Consider the following 17,454-nt stretch of genomic DNA (forward strand, 5'->3'; position numbering starts at 1 on the left):
TAAACATACAATGGTTATAACGCCATGTTACATATGAGTACATACCATAGCTGTAAGATAAGATAATATGGGCGTAGTACAATATAACAATAATTGTGATATTCTTACGGAATACATAAAGTGATTTATTTATGGATGACTACTATAAAATTAGTATACTGGTAGTCATTTTAAGGATGACTATCATAGAATTTTACTTTGTAGTGATACTTGAACTTTACTAATAAATTTCATACATTTGAATGGGATACAAGATGATTTGAAAAGATTCATCGAGGGAATTATTTGTGATACAACTAAATAAGATGACTAATTTCTTTCATATGAGAGACGAATTTTATGAAGCAAAAATGATCAGATTGGCGAAGTTCACTCAAATCAATTTAATCCTTGATAAATTATACGTCAATATTACACACACATTTATTACTTTTTTTTCGATAGGTAAGAAGAATAGCTCAACCAATCAAACGTGTACGCGACACCCCCTCCCAGTCCATACATAGCCAGACTAAAGTACTAATTGTTTCTTTTCAAAAAGGAGGGTGAACTATTGGAGTTAACATGCAAACCGAAACGTAGAAGCAGATAAGGAGAGCTAAAAAAGTTGAGTGAAAGAAAGCGATGGAAAATGGTCCACTTGTTTCCCCTTCAACACAAGATAATTGGATGGGCTAACTCCCCAAGTCAAGAAATAAAAGCTTAACCTTTTCCTCTTTAAGTTTCTAGTTAATTAATTAATTAATTAGTTAATTACACAATCAGAAACCACCTTGATTTATTTGTTTATATATTTTTACAATTATGCAAGTTTCGAATACCAACAAGAGTACAATCAATAAACATTGCCATATTTCTCTCCCCAATAATTCTTTCAAAGAAAAAGAAGGGAGAAGGTGAGCACATGGGAGTAACGCTTTACAAGGAACATAAACGTATGTTAAAAATCATATTTATCAACATTCCACATTTGCACATTACTGAACACAACGTAGCACACCATTAGGGAATACGACCATGAAACTAATATTATTACGAGAACAAGTTTCTTTCTAGTTTAGAAGGATTATGTGCCCTTTTCAGCTTAAAAGAGGCACAAGGACTAATAAAGGCGTGTAGTTAGACGTAAGAACTTATCGATTAGGCGATAGCGCCTTTATCTTTGCTCTCAACCCTTTTTTATTTCAAGTCTAACCACATTTTGTTGATTCAAGATGATTGAGAAATTTTATCACCATGATTGCAAATACAAATCTTTTGCACTCACGCATCGAATTTGTATCCAAAGCATATGATTAAATTAAAAAAGTTATAACAGATACCGAGATACGTAATAACCCTCCGCATCAAAGGCGTATGATCAAATCAAATCGCAAATTTTAAAAGATATGGAATGCCCCTTTGACCCTTGTCCCAAGGTAATCAATGTGTTTGACTTTTTTACTATTCAATTATTCATATATGTAAAATTATTAATTTTACACGCATCAAAAACAAATTTGATACATTTAAAAATAAATGTAATATAAGAAACTACCATATTGACATACATGCCAAGTTTTACTATCAAAAATATTTCAATAATCCATAAACAAAGGTTTCAGTGAATGAAGGACAACTCAAGTAATTAGAGCTTTCCTCCCAATTCTAGCCCCGCCCTTGTGGCTCGATAAACACTAAAAAAAAAAAAAGTTTAAAGATTTTTAGAAAACATTAATATTTGAAGGGGAGGAGGGGCCAGCAGCGTGTACTTGGACAACACTTTGTGAGCATCAATAGATGGGCCTCAGCAATCAAGAATGATCATTCAACATCTAATGAAAAAGGCAGACATTCAGCTCCCACTATATTTAATTTTATAACTGGTCCATCCTCAAGAATATGACTAACATTTATTGCCCTTCTTAACATAAACTAAATTTAACAACATAATTAATTTTCTTATAAGTCAGATGATGCTAGGCTACAATCAACACATCTAAATATCTGATAAACAAACACTGTTTCTTCAAGGAAATCTGAGAAGGGAATGGGACTTGGTAGTCTCCGGCTACGCCTTCTGCTAGACTACATTTGAACTACAAAGAAAAACCTCCGATTTTCTAAGTCTGCCTCACGAGCATCTTTCCATGTAGAGTGATCAATCCGAACCTTGTGATTTTGTATCATGGCAAAAAATGATGCATTTCATAAGTTCAATAACCTTTCTCCAATTCCAATTTCCATCTCTAGCAGCCTTGTCTTATACAAAGAAAATGAATGCACAAAAGAGTAATAAAACATTGAAAATGTGAAAAATAAAAGTAAAAAAAAAAAAAATACAGCAACCGCGAATGGATCAGTACCTCCAACCTTATTTTCCTAACTGACCAATTTCTTATGCACTGAGGGGAAAATCCGCCCTCCTTTGTGATGATTATCCCTTTGCAACTCCAACAGCTCTGAATCAATTACATGGTTTTTCGTTTATCCACAAGAGCAGCAAGCACCGAGCTGCATCGTTATAAGTCCACCAATAAGGGTGACAAATCATTCTCTGATTACGGTCAGAGCAACCGAAACATGACATCACTTGGTAATATCCAGCCTACAAAATCCTCACATATTCTGGTGCATCAGTTCTTGGCCCTTCAAGGGATCGATACATGTAACACGTATCGACAAATTCTTCCTTATCATCAACTGCTTCCATACGATTAGTAAACACCTCGACTACTAAATGGGGCATTTCTCTAGCAATCTGCCTACAAGCAGGAAGAGTCAACCTACAAGCGGACATCCAAAGAAATCTCATGTTGTAAAGGTGGGGTAAACCAGCTCGTAACACTGAATCACCAAATGGGCTATCCCGAACCTCCAGTTTCAGCAATTTTGGGCAACCCTCAAGAACATATTTGAGTGCCATATCTGTATCCCCAGCAAATGCAACTGACAAAGTGCGTACCAATTTTCCATATTGCCCAATGTACTCAAATGCCTTATCAGTTAACAGCCCAGAAACTGCAAGACGAGTGAGCTTTTTGCAATTCATGACAATAGCTCCAAAACCTTCATCCATTGGTTCATTGGTGATGTGGTCAGGGCGGTGTCGGCCCATGATACAAAGCCGAAACACCACAAGATCAGGGCAATTCTTTGACATTGCAATCACAGCAGCATTTGTCATCCTTTGGCAGAAATACAATATGGAATGCAATTTCCGACATCCTTCAGAAATAGCAAGCAGACCCACCTCAGACACGAATCCCTCACTGTCTTCCCTGGCATCGATTGGGAACACACGAAGCTCTCTAAGATCATTGCAATTTGATGCAACAGCTTGAAGCCCTTCATCCCCGACTGTATCTAGAACCTACAAGGAGCAAAAGTGACTCATTCAACTTTAAGTTTCAATTATACACTATCAGCCAAAGTAGAGAAAATGAAAGTTCAGGAAACCTACCCAAAAAATCTGGAGATTATGGCAATGGCAAATCACTGATCTCAACTCCTCGGCATTTATATTAGCATAGCTAAAGTTCAACGAAGTGAGGTTAGCACACACGGGATGGATGGCAGGCAAGAACACCGGCGCAATCTCCCTAAAACCCGATAAACAAACAAGAGATTTACAAGCAGCAAAAGCAGCTCGATAATCCAAGTCTTGCTCAGATGGTTGCCAAATCTCCGAAGGACTAAAAGCCCCAGTTCCTAGATGGGTTAGCTGAGGAGCTCGAACCATCAAGCGATACAATTGATCAATCGAAACGCAACGATTCACCCTAAGCTTCTTGAAGTTAGGGGATCTAGCTAAGAGCTTCTCCAATGCATTGAAATTAATAGGAAAATCAATGCACTCAAAGCTAAGAGATTCAAGACAAGTCCCAGATTCAGGAAAAAATGAAATCCAATCCACTTCATCATCATTCACTTCATCCTCAAACAGATCCAGCACCCTCAATTGTCTGAACAAAAACCAACAAAACAATTGGAGAAAACTATAACTATCAACATCAACATTTCTCAACTGTACTAAATACAAATACACTTCCCAAATTACATTTATTTTCCAAACTATTCGTTAATCAACTTTATAAAGCAACTAAAAATCCCCATAAAATCACTTTTAGCTTTTTTCCATTTTCAGATCTGGGTGCTTTTTACCCAAATACCAAATCACAACACAAATATAGACAAACATTTGGTAAAGAAAAAAATCTAATCACTACCCAGTTAATTATTCATCAAATGCAAAGTAAATAAATTTGATAAACTAACCTGCACTTTGAAGCAAGAACAGCAAGTCCACTAGTTCCAAAAGCCTCACAACAAACAAGAATAAGCTCCTTTAAAGAAGAAAGAGACTTAGAAATAAGCTCAAGATCAAAATCAGTTACAGTCATACGTTTCAAGTGAATCTTTTCAAGCCAAGGGTAAGCCTGAGAAAAAGCAGATAACCAACGAGTAGAGTGAGCACCCCAGTTCATAGGCATGAGCCCAAAGTCCGCGAACCGCGGCTTCCCTTTGATGAGCACCGATCTAACCCTCTTGAACCGCTCGGTGACACGGGCAGGACCCACCGCGTAGCAGTTCCCGAGGAAGAGGTCGGATCGGGTAAGCGCCTCGGCGCGGTACCACGACTTGCAGACCAGGGAAGCCGCGTTTCTGTCGCGGCGACAGGTCAGGAAGTGGAGAACGTTCTCGAGAACGTTCTCCAACACCTGATCCGGACATGGCGGGGTGTACAAAGAAGAAGACACCCCGCCATGGCCGGAAACAGACCCGAACCCGATCGTATTAGAGTCGTTATCGGGTTCGGGTCTGTTGTTGTTATTCTCTCTCATCCTCCGAGATAGATAGATCGATCTCGGGGGAAGAGAGAGAGATAGAATCAAAATAAAAAAAAAAACTTAAAAGAAAGAAAAAGAAGAGAGTGATTAGGGTTTTAGTAGAGAAGAAGAAGGAGGATTGGTGGGACGAAAATGAGTGAGAGAGAAAGAGAGGAGAGAGAAAATGGGGGGGGGGGGGGAGAGGAGTGTGGGGGAGAGAGAAGAAGGTTGGAGTTGGGTTTAATAATGGAGAAAATTAGGCGCAACAAAATAAAAACAAACAGTGGAAGTAAGATGGTCTGCTTCATTTCAATTTGTAATAACACACCAAAAATAAATCAAACACGGTTACATTTTTTTGGTGGTGTGGCATTGGGATTCTTCATTGGTTGGGTTGTGAATTTGTGATTATATCATTAGACTTTTGATTACACTCTCTCTCTCAATTACACCTCTAAAGATGAAAAATTAGGGGGGGACTCCCTCCATCTTCCTATATGAGACACTTCATTTTTATATTATCCCATTTTTGTAATTTTTTCTGTTCACTTTACTTTATAGAATTTGACATTTGTATTTTCACGCTCTTTTTCTAATTTTTTTTACTATGATTAATATAAGTAGACATATAATCATGTAATTTTTATAATATTAAAAGGTACGGAGTAAAATATTTAAAGTTGCATAAAAAAATATATGGTAAATAAAAAATTCAAGTAAAAAAATAAATAAAAATTGAACGATGCAACCTGATGGATCTCAAACGAATCTTGAAAGGACAAAAACATTCTTTGGGTAAATTCAAAAGTACTAAGACTCTAAGAGAGTAACAATTATACTTGTATGTAGGGATGTCAATGGGGCGGGACGGGGCGGATGTTGGCCTTCCTATCCCCATCCCCACCTAATATTTTCATCCCCATCCCCATCTCCATCTCCGCGGCGGGTCCAATTTTCATCCCCATCCCCGCCCCACCGGGTACCAGTGGCGGACCCAATTAAATGACATGGGGGGACAGCTGTCCCCCCATTTTTAAAAAAAAAATTAAAAAAAAAAAGTGAAAAAAAAACAAAAAAAAAAAGCAAAACGCGACACTGCTACAGAATGAAGAACAGCCAACAACACTCAGTCTTCACTCCTCCAATTCGCCATTGCATCCACTGAGATCGACCGTCGAAGCGTGCGTCGTTGCTCCACCAACCAGGCAACCACCGCCCTGCTGCATCGCTGCTCTCAGTTCCTCACCACTCACCAGTTCACCAAGTCACCACAGCACCACTTCGGTCTTCGGCAAATCGGCAGTTCGGCAACCTCTTCACTAGCTGCGTGCACCGGCACCGCCTGCGTGCAACTAGGCAACCACCGTCTGACCGTCGAGCCTCGGCCGTCTTCGCTTCATCAACATCAATGGTATGTCTTGCTATTTGCTAACCCTAATTCGAAATTCCCAATTTGAAATCTCCAATTGACAATTGTTAACCCTAATTTCCAGATTATTCTTTAATTATTGTTAATTTTAATTGCAATCTTTGTTGAATTTTAATTTTAATTGCAATTTTAATCTTAGGTTTTACCGTTTTATTAGTATGCAATGATGTGAATTGTGGAAATTGATATATATTTTTCAATTTAATTAGGAAATGTCAAATGATTCACCTAATTCAAACGAATCCAAGGCTACTAGAAAACAACCTAATCTTCGACAATTCATGTTTAAAAGAAAGAAACTCCATGAAAATGAGTCCAATAACTCCCCTTCATTAAGCTCCCCTCAAAGTCAAGAAGATGATATGGAAATGGGTGGTTCAAGTACTTGTAATGTACCATTTGAAATTTTAATACTAAGTATTAACCAATTTGTGTGTTTGAGTTTTTTTTTGTTTTTATTTTTTGTTAAGCTTTTTGTAAGTTAAGCATTTTGTCCCCCCGAATTGAAAATCCTGGATCCGCCACTGCCGGGTACAACTCCAAAACCATCCCCGCCCCACCCCCCACTTGGATATCCATCCCCACCAAAAACCCGCCTAATCCCCACCCAAGATCCACCTAATATCCGTATATCAAATACACAATCTTACATAATTAATACGAATTATAAAATAAAACATTATATACACATTTTTGTGTTATAATATAAATGTCGTACAAAGTATTATAATTAATATTGTATTTCATGTAATTATTTTATAAATAGAATAAAAGTATGTAATTTTGCTTTAAAAGATATATAGATGTGGGTATGGGGCGGGTACAAAGTGGGGCGGGGCGGGGATGAGGCGGGTACAACTTAAAATCCACCCCCGCCCCATCACCCATGGCGGGTATGATTTTTATCCCCATCCCCGCCCCACCAACCGCCAAACCGAGACCTATCCCCGCCCCATTGGGGAACAAATGGGGCGGGGATGTGGCGGGTCTCCTACTTGACCCGCCCCACTGACATCCCTACTTGTATGCTATATTTAAAAAAAATATTTATTCTAAGTTGAAATTCGTTGCTTTCATTTTCACTAGAAATGGTTGAGAGAGTTGACCAATATTTTTCTTTTTAGTTAAGAGTAAAGTAAAGGAGAGGAGAGGAGGGGGAGTTTTGTGAAATCTCCGTCTAGTGGGCTACGTAGTACGTACACCCTCCGTATAATATAAGTCAAATACGTAAAGCTAATAAATACCTCAAAAGCGCCCTTACGTTGATTTGTTTTCTTGTGTTTTATTGGAGAGTTTTTTTTGTGTTGCGTTGATTTGTTTTCCCCTTACGTTAGATTACAATAAAAATGAATAATTGAATAAACATTTTGCATCTACTCCTATAAAGACTATAATCCTACTACTCCGTATCAGAGAAGGATATTCCGTACATCTCCAACAATGAATCATGGTCTATTGAAAAGTTGAAACTGAACCTTTTTTTAATTAAAAAACAGGAAGGAGTTCAAAAAAAAAAGGTGAGGATCTATTAAGTACCTAAATTAGATCTCAACTTCAATCTAATGGCAGAAATTCGACCAAATTATCTTGACGTAAATACCCTTACTATTACACATTAAAAGATGTTTTTACTCTGAGATAAACAAATCATGTTTATCTCCAAGATCAACTTGGGCCAGCTCGTTAATAGCCAAAGGTAAATGTATATACGTAGTATGTAATAGTAGCTCTTTCAACATCTTTCAGCTTTCACAATGTATATATTGTACAATATCAAATATTTCTGGCTTAATTTTTCCAAACATGTTGTTGATTTTGGACAAAGAAATCATACATAATCTTGGAGTAGGGTCTTATTTTATGTACGTAGGAAAATTAGCCATGTTTTTTGTAGGTACCTCATAGATAAGGGTTAAGCACAATGCAAGTACAGTGGAGCTACTTTGAGACAATTACAGTGGAGCTACTTTTCCTTTAATTTTTAATCACAGAAATGCTATTAGACATCAAAGGCAATTCAATTTTCCAAATTATCTTTCCCGTAATTTGGTATAAATGTCAGATGATGGAACTTACATCTTATCCTTTGCTGTGGAGGAGAAGAAAAGGCTATTCCCAATCTTTGTTATTTTCCCACAAAACAAAAACTAGAATTAGGTGAGTTGTGCCAACGACTTGGAGAGGTTTTGCTACAGAAAAACTTCAACATACCACTACTTTTTTTTAGGTAATGGCAACGTGCCAACAAATGAATAATAAATTAAAAAATATATATATATAATTTGGGCTCCGTTGATGCTTTGATTAGTGCATGAATGTCACAATCAAAAAATAATTTTGTTTCATTATTTTATTTACAATTATATTAATAGAAAATTCAAAAAATTATTGTGAGTTTTATAATTATTGATACAATTAATTCATAATATCTCTACTTATTTCATAATATTTATTTAAAATTTATTTGACTCCCAAGCTATATATGTATGCAAGACTAGATATGATGTTAAAAGAGGTACAAAATTCATATAGTTGCTCTTTTATTGTGCGTAACTTGTTCATTATATCATACATACCAACTTGTATCACCTTTTAATTTTTGTTCGTGGGATGTCAAGTTAATCTCTTTGATTGCTTTAGTTTGTTAATATACTTTTCCAACTCAACATTTGGAGTTAGATTGTGAAGAGTCAGTGGTACATATAGACACGTAGGCAAGCGATTAGTAAACACCGCTTATTTCCTCCATTGAAGATACCACCGACACTTATTTCCTCCATTGAAGCTACCACCCGATACTTAATTCCTACATTGAAGCTACTACCGACACCACTATCTTCCTCCGCTAAACCATCCACCGACACCACCACCAAGCAGGAATAAAAGGTGAAATTAAGGGCTAATTCCAAAGGGTAGGGGTGACCAAGAACATGGTGTTGGTGAACAGTAGGTGGAGAATGGTGGATAGAGAAAGGTGGAGGTGGTGTTTCCAGGCAGATGCCATTGTTGAATGAAGGTAGCAAGCTTTGAGGAGAGGTAAAGTGAGTTAACGTTGGAATTAGCGTTAACTTTGTGTCTTACGTGTTCTTCCAAGTCATCGTCAACTTGGGCGTATGAACATGTCACATAGGTAAATTGACCAACGAATCCCCAATTTTAATCATGGAATTACCTAAATTGACGTTTTAAAACAATCAAAGAGATAAACAGGAAATTGTTGTTTTTGTTTGTTGTGACATGCTAGTACAATTCATTTGTGTGTCAACAAATTAGGGAGAAGAGAGAATGAATAGCTTGTTTATTATTCATCGATAGGTAGAGTATTTATACAAAACCTACGCCCATGAGATATGAAACAATATTCCTAAAAGATATACCATATATCCTAATGATATATTCTCTAAATAATATCTTAACATAAAGATAATACTAAATATATTATTCTCTTAAATGATATCTACGGAAAATATATTACACAATATTTTCCGATATCTCATATCTCTAACAGTATTAATTTCAATGAAGTAGCTTAAAGCAACATAAATATTAAAATTCAATAGAATTTATTTTTCATCAACAATATGTGTCAACTTCACAAAAAAATATAAATAGATCAGTCGGCCAACCAACATACACCTCCAAATTTGTGTCATTTAGCTAGTACAAATTAAATTCCACACCAAGCCCTTATAATATAATCAACATTTTTGCATTGATGAGTCATTCATATAATCGCGAGTAAATAATGAGTGGGAGTAGAGGCCACCACAATAATGATTTGTGTGATTTTAACAAGACCTATGATTTTTTTTTTCTTTTTTAATCTTTTTTATTTAAAAGAAAAAAAGAAAAAAAAGAGCACTTTAACATGAAACAAAGGCTCAAGTCCTTAAGCAACTTCAAATGTTCAATTGATGTCCTCATTGTTTTGGTTCGTTAATTGGGATTATGGAGGGATGTAGTGAGAGTTTTGCTTGTGACAACTTTAATTGAATGTTGTTTTAAAAAAGAAATTGCAAACATGAAGAACAAACTGACTTAAGCCAATAAGTTAGATGAGCTACAGTAACAATGTCTTGTACAATTCACCTACATAATAATAGAGTTAGCTGTTTTAGAAGGTGTTAGGAAATTATGTGTATAATTGTATTTAATTAATGCGGAATAAGTCAATGAAAAAAAGGAACCAAAACAACAATAAAGAAGATAAACGAATAAATAACACAAGAATTTATGTTGCAGGGTCAAATTAGACTTACGCCCACAGAAGTATGGGATCTGAGAACTTCTTCACTATAATTGAGCAAGGATGAGAGAATAATACATAGAGATGTAAATCTTAATGGCTCAAGTGAGTGTGATCTAATAGATCACTTAAAAGGTACTTTTATAATATAAGAAAACCCTAATAAACTCTATAATGTGCCCTAAGTATACTCAAATTTTGTCATCATAGAAGAAATATACTTCCTCCGTTCTTTATTATTTGACCCGCTTTGACTTTTACACTATTCACCACCCCTCTTTTGACCGTCTTTTATGAATAATATGTAAGAAAAAATATATTCATGTATGATCTTTTTGGATTCGTCTCAATAAGTACTATCATAATATATAACTTTTATAATTTTTACTTATGAAAAATTTAAATTATTGATCGTTGAAGTTTTGCATTGGCAAGCGTGATAAAAGAAACAAGTCAAGTAAAAAAGAACAGGGGAAGTATAGTTTTAAGAAACATTCCATAAAATATGTAAACTTAAACCAGACTAAAAAAAAATTCTTACTTAACCAGGCACGGACGTGCCAAGTCGAGCATTTTATCAACAACGTTTTAGCTTTGTTAGCTTTTCGTAAAACGGTCATAACTTTCTCGTTTCTTATCAAAATTGAGCATTTGCATATGTTGAAAAGCTCTTGAAACAAGCTATCACCTCCAACTTAAATCACCTTAAGATCGCTTATACATTGAAAGATATATGCATTTAAAGTCGGCCATATTAGATTTTGAGTCACAAATTAATCGAAGGTATTTCTCATAAACCATTTATAGCTCTTAAGTCAAGTGTGACAAATAGTGTGATGAATAAGAATTTAAAGTGGAGAGGGTTTGAGCTATAAGATAACAATATTTCAAGTAGAAAAGATGTGTTCTTATAATAATTATAGAGACCAATGTCGAGTCGATGCAAGAAATAGCCATCAAGTCAATTGTAGGGGTATATATAGAAAATTAGATGACTTGCCGTCGGCCAATTAGGGGTATAAAAATGATATGACTTAGTGTCGTAATGGACTAACCGGGGGTAGATGGAATCCACAAATTTCAAAATTAGACAGCTAGAGATCCATGAAGGGAATGGTCAACCCTATTCTCTAGTTGCCAATGAGATTGATTTTTCGAAGATATAGTCGATAATGGTGGAGATCGAGGAAGGTCTATTAAGAAGGAAGAAGTTTCAATGGAGGGTGGAGAAGGAGGAAGTACTAATGGAGGATGGAGGAAGCAATAACGACGTCGTTACCTCAATTTGTAACTTAACATGTCGAATTCACAACAATACCCCAAATAATTTATGAATACATTGATTTTATCAATTAAATAGGAGTAACATATTCGGTCAATTATAAACTAGATTCTCGTAACTTATATTTTCTACAGTAGTATGTTAATAATCCATGAGAGTGAGGGAAAATCCAACTGATTAAAGTTCTTTACTCAATTTCGTGATTTTGGGATCGATTTTAATCAGTCGCCTAGATGGCTAATTTTAACACCAAAAATAATTTAAAAAAAAAACAGTAATTTGTAGAAAAGGATGACTCATCAAAAAAAAAAAAAAAAAAAAAAAAAAAAAAAAACAGTTGTAACGGTAAAACCAACCAATGAATCCCTTTTTGTTTGACTTCAATTCCTTACTCTAATCTCTCTTCTTCTCTCTCCAATCACAAATTCCACAACCATGGAAGATGAACCTCCAACCCCCACCGTCAAAGAATCCAAACCCCCGAAACCCGATAACTTGACTCCCACTTCAACCCCAAACCCGAATCCTGACCCGACCCCCAAATCATCCTCCGATGAAACCCACTCTTCAGAATACGCGCCATACCCTAAGCTCGACCCAAACGACGTCGTTCCACCGCCTGACCCCCTTCTCTCTCCTCCTGCTCCTTCCTCCGCCACCACCATGCCGAACGAGTCCAACCCTTACGTGTCTGCCGCTCCTGTTCCCACATCATCTTCCAAGAGTATGAACATTTTTAATTTTGATTTTGAGTTAGGGTTTTGATTTTGTGTGGTTTGGTGTTTGATTTGATTTGGGTTAATTGATTTTGGTGTGTAGAAACGATGGATTCGGTGAAGGATGTGCTGGGGAAATGGCAGAAGAAGGCTATCGATGCTTCTACTAAGGCTCAGGATCTTGCTGGCAATATGTGGCAGCATTGTAATTCTTTCTCTCTTCGTTTTTTTTTTATAAATTGTTTAATTGATTTTGTTGTTTTGATTGCTCTGCATTTGTGAAATTGTGATAAATCGATGTTAAAACATGTCATCTGTTATAAAGTTATGATCTTTATTGTTTTGGTTGGAATTCTGAAATGTAATGATCATTAATATTGGGCAATTCAGATTACATTATCTATATAACAATATTTTTACATGGAGGAAGGACATTTCAATTTTTTCATGCATTGCAGAAATTTTTGCAATGTATTAAATGTGAAGAATGAAGATGAATGTTTAAAATAATCAAATTAATGCATCCTATATTTAAGGTGTTCAATCATTCTAAAATGAACAGTATAGTTAACAGCTCCAGCTACACATTGCAGTTGGAATTTTATTTTTGATGATAAGGGCGATGTGGAAGATGGACCCTTTCATGCCATTCTTATCACTTTATTATTCAAATCTTTGAAAAAAAAAAGCCAAACATATCCTTTTGTTTTTGTTGGAATATGTTAGGATGTTGTTCAATCTATTCTTTTTAGCTAGGAACTTGAATGGTAGTGATTAACTGCCAAAACAGTAACAGGAATTAGAACAATTCTATAGTAAGCTAACAATCGTAAAATTATTTGATAGCAGGGTAATTGCCTGTTATAGGGTGTAGATAAACTATTTGTTTATCTTTGGAGTTTGTCCGTATACCAAAAGGGTGGCTTTGTTTCAAAAAAAAAAAAAAGGGTGGCTTATAAGGCTAATTTATTTTTAAAAAAACATGAATAAATAAAACGAGGAAGATGCTATAAATTACCAGTTGACCTCTAAAGTTATACTTCGTAGTTATCAGCTGACCTCTAAGGTTGAACCCTCTTTTGTATAATCCTAAGAGGAATCTGTCAGTTTGAAGGTGTTACAAGGCTTTGCAGCATTGTAAATGCCTAAGCTTTCGCATCTTTCCATTTTGATTGAGTTTATGACTCCGTTGTGTATATGGGTTAACCTGTGTTAGTGGGCTCTAAATTTTCCCGAAAGTACTCTCATTCTATACCTGACATTGTAGTTATGGGTGAGGACACTTAGAAATCACAACTATGTCAGAAATAACACTAAATTATTAGTAAATGGCCAAACCTGTTACTTGATCATATATCTGTATTATGTATACTTACACTTGTAATTTGTAATGTGGGATTTATGTTTTGTTCAAGATTTTTCCTTTATGATCCTTTTGGGAAAGTATTACTTATTATGTTACCATGTCCTTAAATCAGTGAAAACAAGCCCCAGTGTTGCTGATGCTGCTGTTGCAAGAATTACTCAACAAACAAAAATTATTGCTGAGGGTGGTTATGAAAAGGTATTCAAGCAAACTTTCGAGACTCTTCCAGAGGAGCAACTAAAGAAGTGGTTTGCTTGCTACCTCTCAACATCTGCTGGTCCAGTCATGGGAACTCTATATCTGTCAACAGTAAAGCTTGCATTCTGCAGTGACAATCCTCTTTCATACACAAACGGTGACAAAACTGAATGGAGCTACTACAAGGTTAGTGTCCTTCTCTCTGATTTTTGAATGTTATCTGCATCATATATCCTCGTCGATCACCCCATCCTGAGAATTATTATAGGTGCTCTTAGATGAAGCATTGGCCTTTCCAGTGAATTGTCTGAGTTCAGAAATTTAATTTTGCCTCAAGTGTTTTTGAGAACTTTATGCTGCTCTTAGCTATGTTTTGTTTACTCATACTTTCACATTTGTAGAGATGGTTGAATTTACGGTTTATGTGTTTCCATGTAGAGCCGTCAAATACCGACCCGAACCCGATTATTAACCGTTTGAGGTGACCCAAACCTGACCTGAAACCAACTCTAGACCCAAGTTGACCTGAGTATGTGAGACCCGAACCCGAACCCGAACCCGAACATGACCCGACTTGAATGTAATCCGTAAATTATTGACCTGAATCGAACCCGACCTGAACTGAAATTGACCAAAACCTGTTTTAATACGTCGAAACCCGAATTTAACACATCTTGTTACTAACCCGACCTGAATTCAACCCGACCCGTTTCTAACCCGACCCAAATTTAACCTGTTACAAACCCGATCCGAAATCAATCCGACTTGTTATTGACCCGACCCAAATTCAACCCGACTTGATATTGACCCGACCCGAATTTTACCCGACCTATTACTAACCCGACCCAAAAATTCAACTTGATCTGTTACTAACCTGACTCGAAATCAACATGACTTGTTATTGACCCGACCTAAATGGCTAAATTCAACTCAAATTGTTCCTGACCCGATTTCAAATCACCTTAAATTCAATCTAGACTGCCTTATTATTGTTGATCAAAGCATTTTGTTTAGGGAGACCAAGTCGGTCCAAACCAGCAAAAGAAAGGAGCATCATCCCCAAAGTTAAGAGTTAAATATAGTTTATATTTGTTGTATGGTTAAAGGAGATAATTATCTTCTTAAATTATAGACTATAGTTCCCTAGTATGTTTCCATATATATCATAGTCAAAGGAAATAATTAGCTTGATAAAAATGATAATTATCTATTTATAGTTAGTTGAACCCGAACATGACCCTACATGGAAATGACCCGACCTGATTGTAACCCGCAAATTATTGAGTTGAACATAACCCGACTTGAACCAGAGAATGACCAAACTTGGAAATGACCTAACCTGATTATAATCCGCAAATTATTTAGTTACGAACCCGAGAATAACCCGACTTGAAAATGACCCGACCTGATTATAGCCCACAAATTATTGATTTGAACCGAACCCGAGTCAAACCCAAGAATGACCCGACCTAATTCTAACCCGCAAATTATTGACTTGAACCGAACCCGACTCGTACCCGAGAATTACCCTAACCCGTTTTAACTCCTGAAAACCCGAATTAAACCCGACTGATTGTTCATCCAACCCAAATGTAACCCAATCTGTTATTAACCCGACCTAAACCCGATAAATGTATGACCCGACTCAAGCATGACCCAACCCGAACCCGACCCACATAGGTTACGAAATTAACCCGAATCAAGCATGACCTGACTTGAACCGAACCCACTCTTACCCGTTTACCCAAATTGACAGGTTTATTTCCATGTATGATTGTTTGAATAGTCAGTGTAGTGTACTGTAAATGCCCAAATTGTGATTTGTGAGATAAGCAATATAAATAGCATGATTTAGCGTGAAGTAATATGCCAGTCATTTTGCCTTTCCTTCCTGTCAAGGTTAATTGGAGAAAACCTTTTTTTGTAATTGTAACACACCGCTGACACAACCACTTTTTAGCAATTATTACGGGCAAGGCTACCCATCGCCCCATCCCCATCCTAGGCTGGAGTTGATCATAGGTATTTGCAAACGGTGTGCATTGTATGAACATTATGGATAGCTTGAAACAGGATTAGTCCACTTTGTGGAATATTTGCCGTGATATGTCCTATGGTATGGACATTATGGGGATATCTTGAAGCAGGATTAGTCCAATATTTAAGGAATTTTTACAGTGATATGTCTTATGCTGTTGTATAATAATGCAAGAATGAATGAAAAATGTTTGTAGCTATCATCAACCAATTCATTTTGTTGAGAAATCTTCAATGGAGTTGTCGCAATTGTCTATTTTATAATATTATGTCGTCAGTGTCTATTATTACTGGCTATCTGCCGCTGAAAATCTGGATATGGGTTCCCCCCCCCCCCCCCCCCACAAACCTCTTTTATGCCGGGCTTCATTTCTGCCAGTGTACATAGCTCACCCCAGCTTGCATTTACGTCGTGGAGTTTTGGTTTTATGTTTACTTATTAGTAATTTTTATACTATTTGTATTAGGTGGTTATTCCATTGGATCAGTTGAAAGCAGTCAACCCTTCAACCAGCAAAATAAACTCGGCTGAGAAATACATTCAGATAATCTCAGTTGACAATCACGAGTTTTGGTTCATGGGGTTTGTTTACTATGACAATGCTGTGAAGTATCTGCAAGAAGTATTGCAGGGACAAAGCTCATAGTTGATGCCAAACAAATGACTGTTCAGAGAAGATAATTTATTGTAGATAAACGCTTTTGCAAAATTTGTTATTTTCTAAGACAGGAAATATTTACATCATAATGTACTGCTGGTGGGGTTTGTTATGTTTTGTACAATTGATGTTATGGGTTTTGATATGTTTGTAAACTTGATGTTACGGGGTTTGTTAAGTTTGCACAATCGATATGATGTTATTGCTCTATTGATTTGTTAGAACCTTGATTATGTTTTTCAAAGATGGATGTAACGATTGTTTATAGTACTCATTGGTTGTATTTATTGGTGATTCATGCAATATGTAATAAAATTAATCGTGTATTGTTTCACTTTTCATGATTCTTGTAAGTTTGAGCTATGTATATGATGTTCCATATCTCTTCCAACCAATTAGATATCTCACGTTCATGTAAAACTTCAAAACTGGGGTGTAACTCGTGTAAGTGGTTATGATAGACTTCCTCCGGGGCATGGCTTAAAAATGTAGGCTGGGAACGCCTAACACCTTTGGAGGAAGGGCTGCGGTGAGCATCAAACCCAGCTCGGGCATCTCCACCTGGTAGGAGGTGGGATCTGCTGCCTCACTGATTTTTCCTATGTTACATTGCCTAGCCTATACACTGAGGTTTCGTCATGCACTGTGTTTCGGCCTAGACCAAAATGCGGAGTTGATTCCGTCAAGTGTCCATATGATCATACCTACCAGTA

General features: G+C 36.4%; 2 protein-coding genes across 2 annotated transcripts; one reads left to right on the forward strand and one right to left on the reverse strand.

Annotated features, from left to right (window-relative positions):
* Positions 1-1,818: 1,818 nt before the first annotated feature.
* LOC110706665 (transport inhibitor response 1-like protein) lies at positions 1,819-5,001 on the reverse strand. The gene is made up of 3 exons (XM_021884618.1): positions 4,258-5,001; positions 3,443-3,944; positions 1,819-3,352 (listed from the first exon to the last, which is right to left on the reverse strand). The coding sequence occupies exons 1-3, from the start codon at positions 4,821-4,823 to the stop codon at positions 2,588-2,590; spliced, it is 1,833 nt and encodes a 610-aa protein (XP_021740310.1). The 5' UTR covers positions 4,824-5,001; the 3' UTR covers positions 1,819-2,587.
* Positions 5,002-12,126: 7,125 nt separating this feature from the next.
* Positions 12,127-17,080, forward strand: LOC110706666 (GEM-like protein 1). The gene is made up of 4 exons (XM_021884619.1): positions 12,127-12,489; positions 12,585-12,686; positions 13,960-14,231; positions 16,550-17,080. The coding sequence occupies exons 1-4, from the start codon at positions 12,201-12,203 to the stop codon at positions 16,727-16,729; spliced, it is 843 nt and encodes a 280-aa protein (XP_021740311.1). The 5' UTR covers positions 12,127-12,200; the 3' UTR covers positions 16,730-17,080.
* Positions 17,081-17,454: the final 374 nt, after the last annotated feature.

The sequence above is a fragment of the Chenopodium quinoa genome, unplaced genomic scaffold, assembly GCF_001683475.1.
Source record: "Chenopodium quinoa cultivar QQ74 unplaced genomic scaffold, ASM168347v1, whole genome shotgun sequence".
NCBI lineage: Eukaryota > Viridiplantae > Streptophyta > Magnoliopsida > Caryophyllales > Amaranthaceae > Chenopodium > Chenopodium quinoa.

Excerpts from the sequence above, each read along its gene's own strand:
- LOC110706666 (XM_021884619.1), top strand. The coding sequence starts at position 12,201 with ATGGAAGATGAACCTCCAACCCCCACCGTCAAAGAATCCAAACCCCCG. Across the intron at positions 12,490-12,584 it reads TCCCACATCATCTTCCAAGA|AAACGATGGATTCGGTGAAG; the intron begins GTATGAACATTT and ends TTTGGTGTGTAG. Across the intron at positions 12,687-13,959 it reads TGGCAATATGTGGCAGCATT|TGAAAACAAGCCCCAGTGTT; the intron begins GTAATTCTTTCT and ends TCCTTAAATCAG.
- LOC110706665 (XM_021884618.1), bottom strand. The coding sequence starts at position 4,823 with ATGAGAGAGAATAACAACAACAGACCCGAACCCGATAACGACTCTAAT. Across the intron at positions 3,945-4,257 it reads GTTCTTGCTTCAAAGTGCAG|ACAATTGAGGGTGCTGGATC; the intron begins GTTAGTTTATCA and ends GTTTTTGTTCAG. Across the intron at positions 3,353-3,442 it reads ATAATCTCCAGATTTTTTGG|GTTCTAGATACAGTCGGGGA; the intron begins GTAGGTTTCCTG and ends TGCTCCTTGTAG.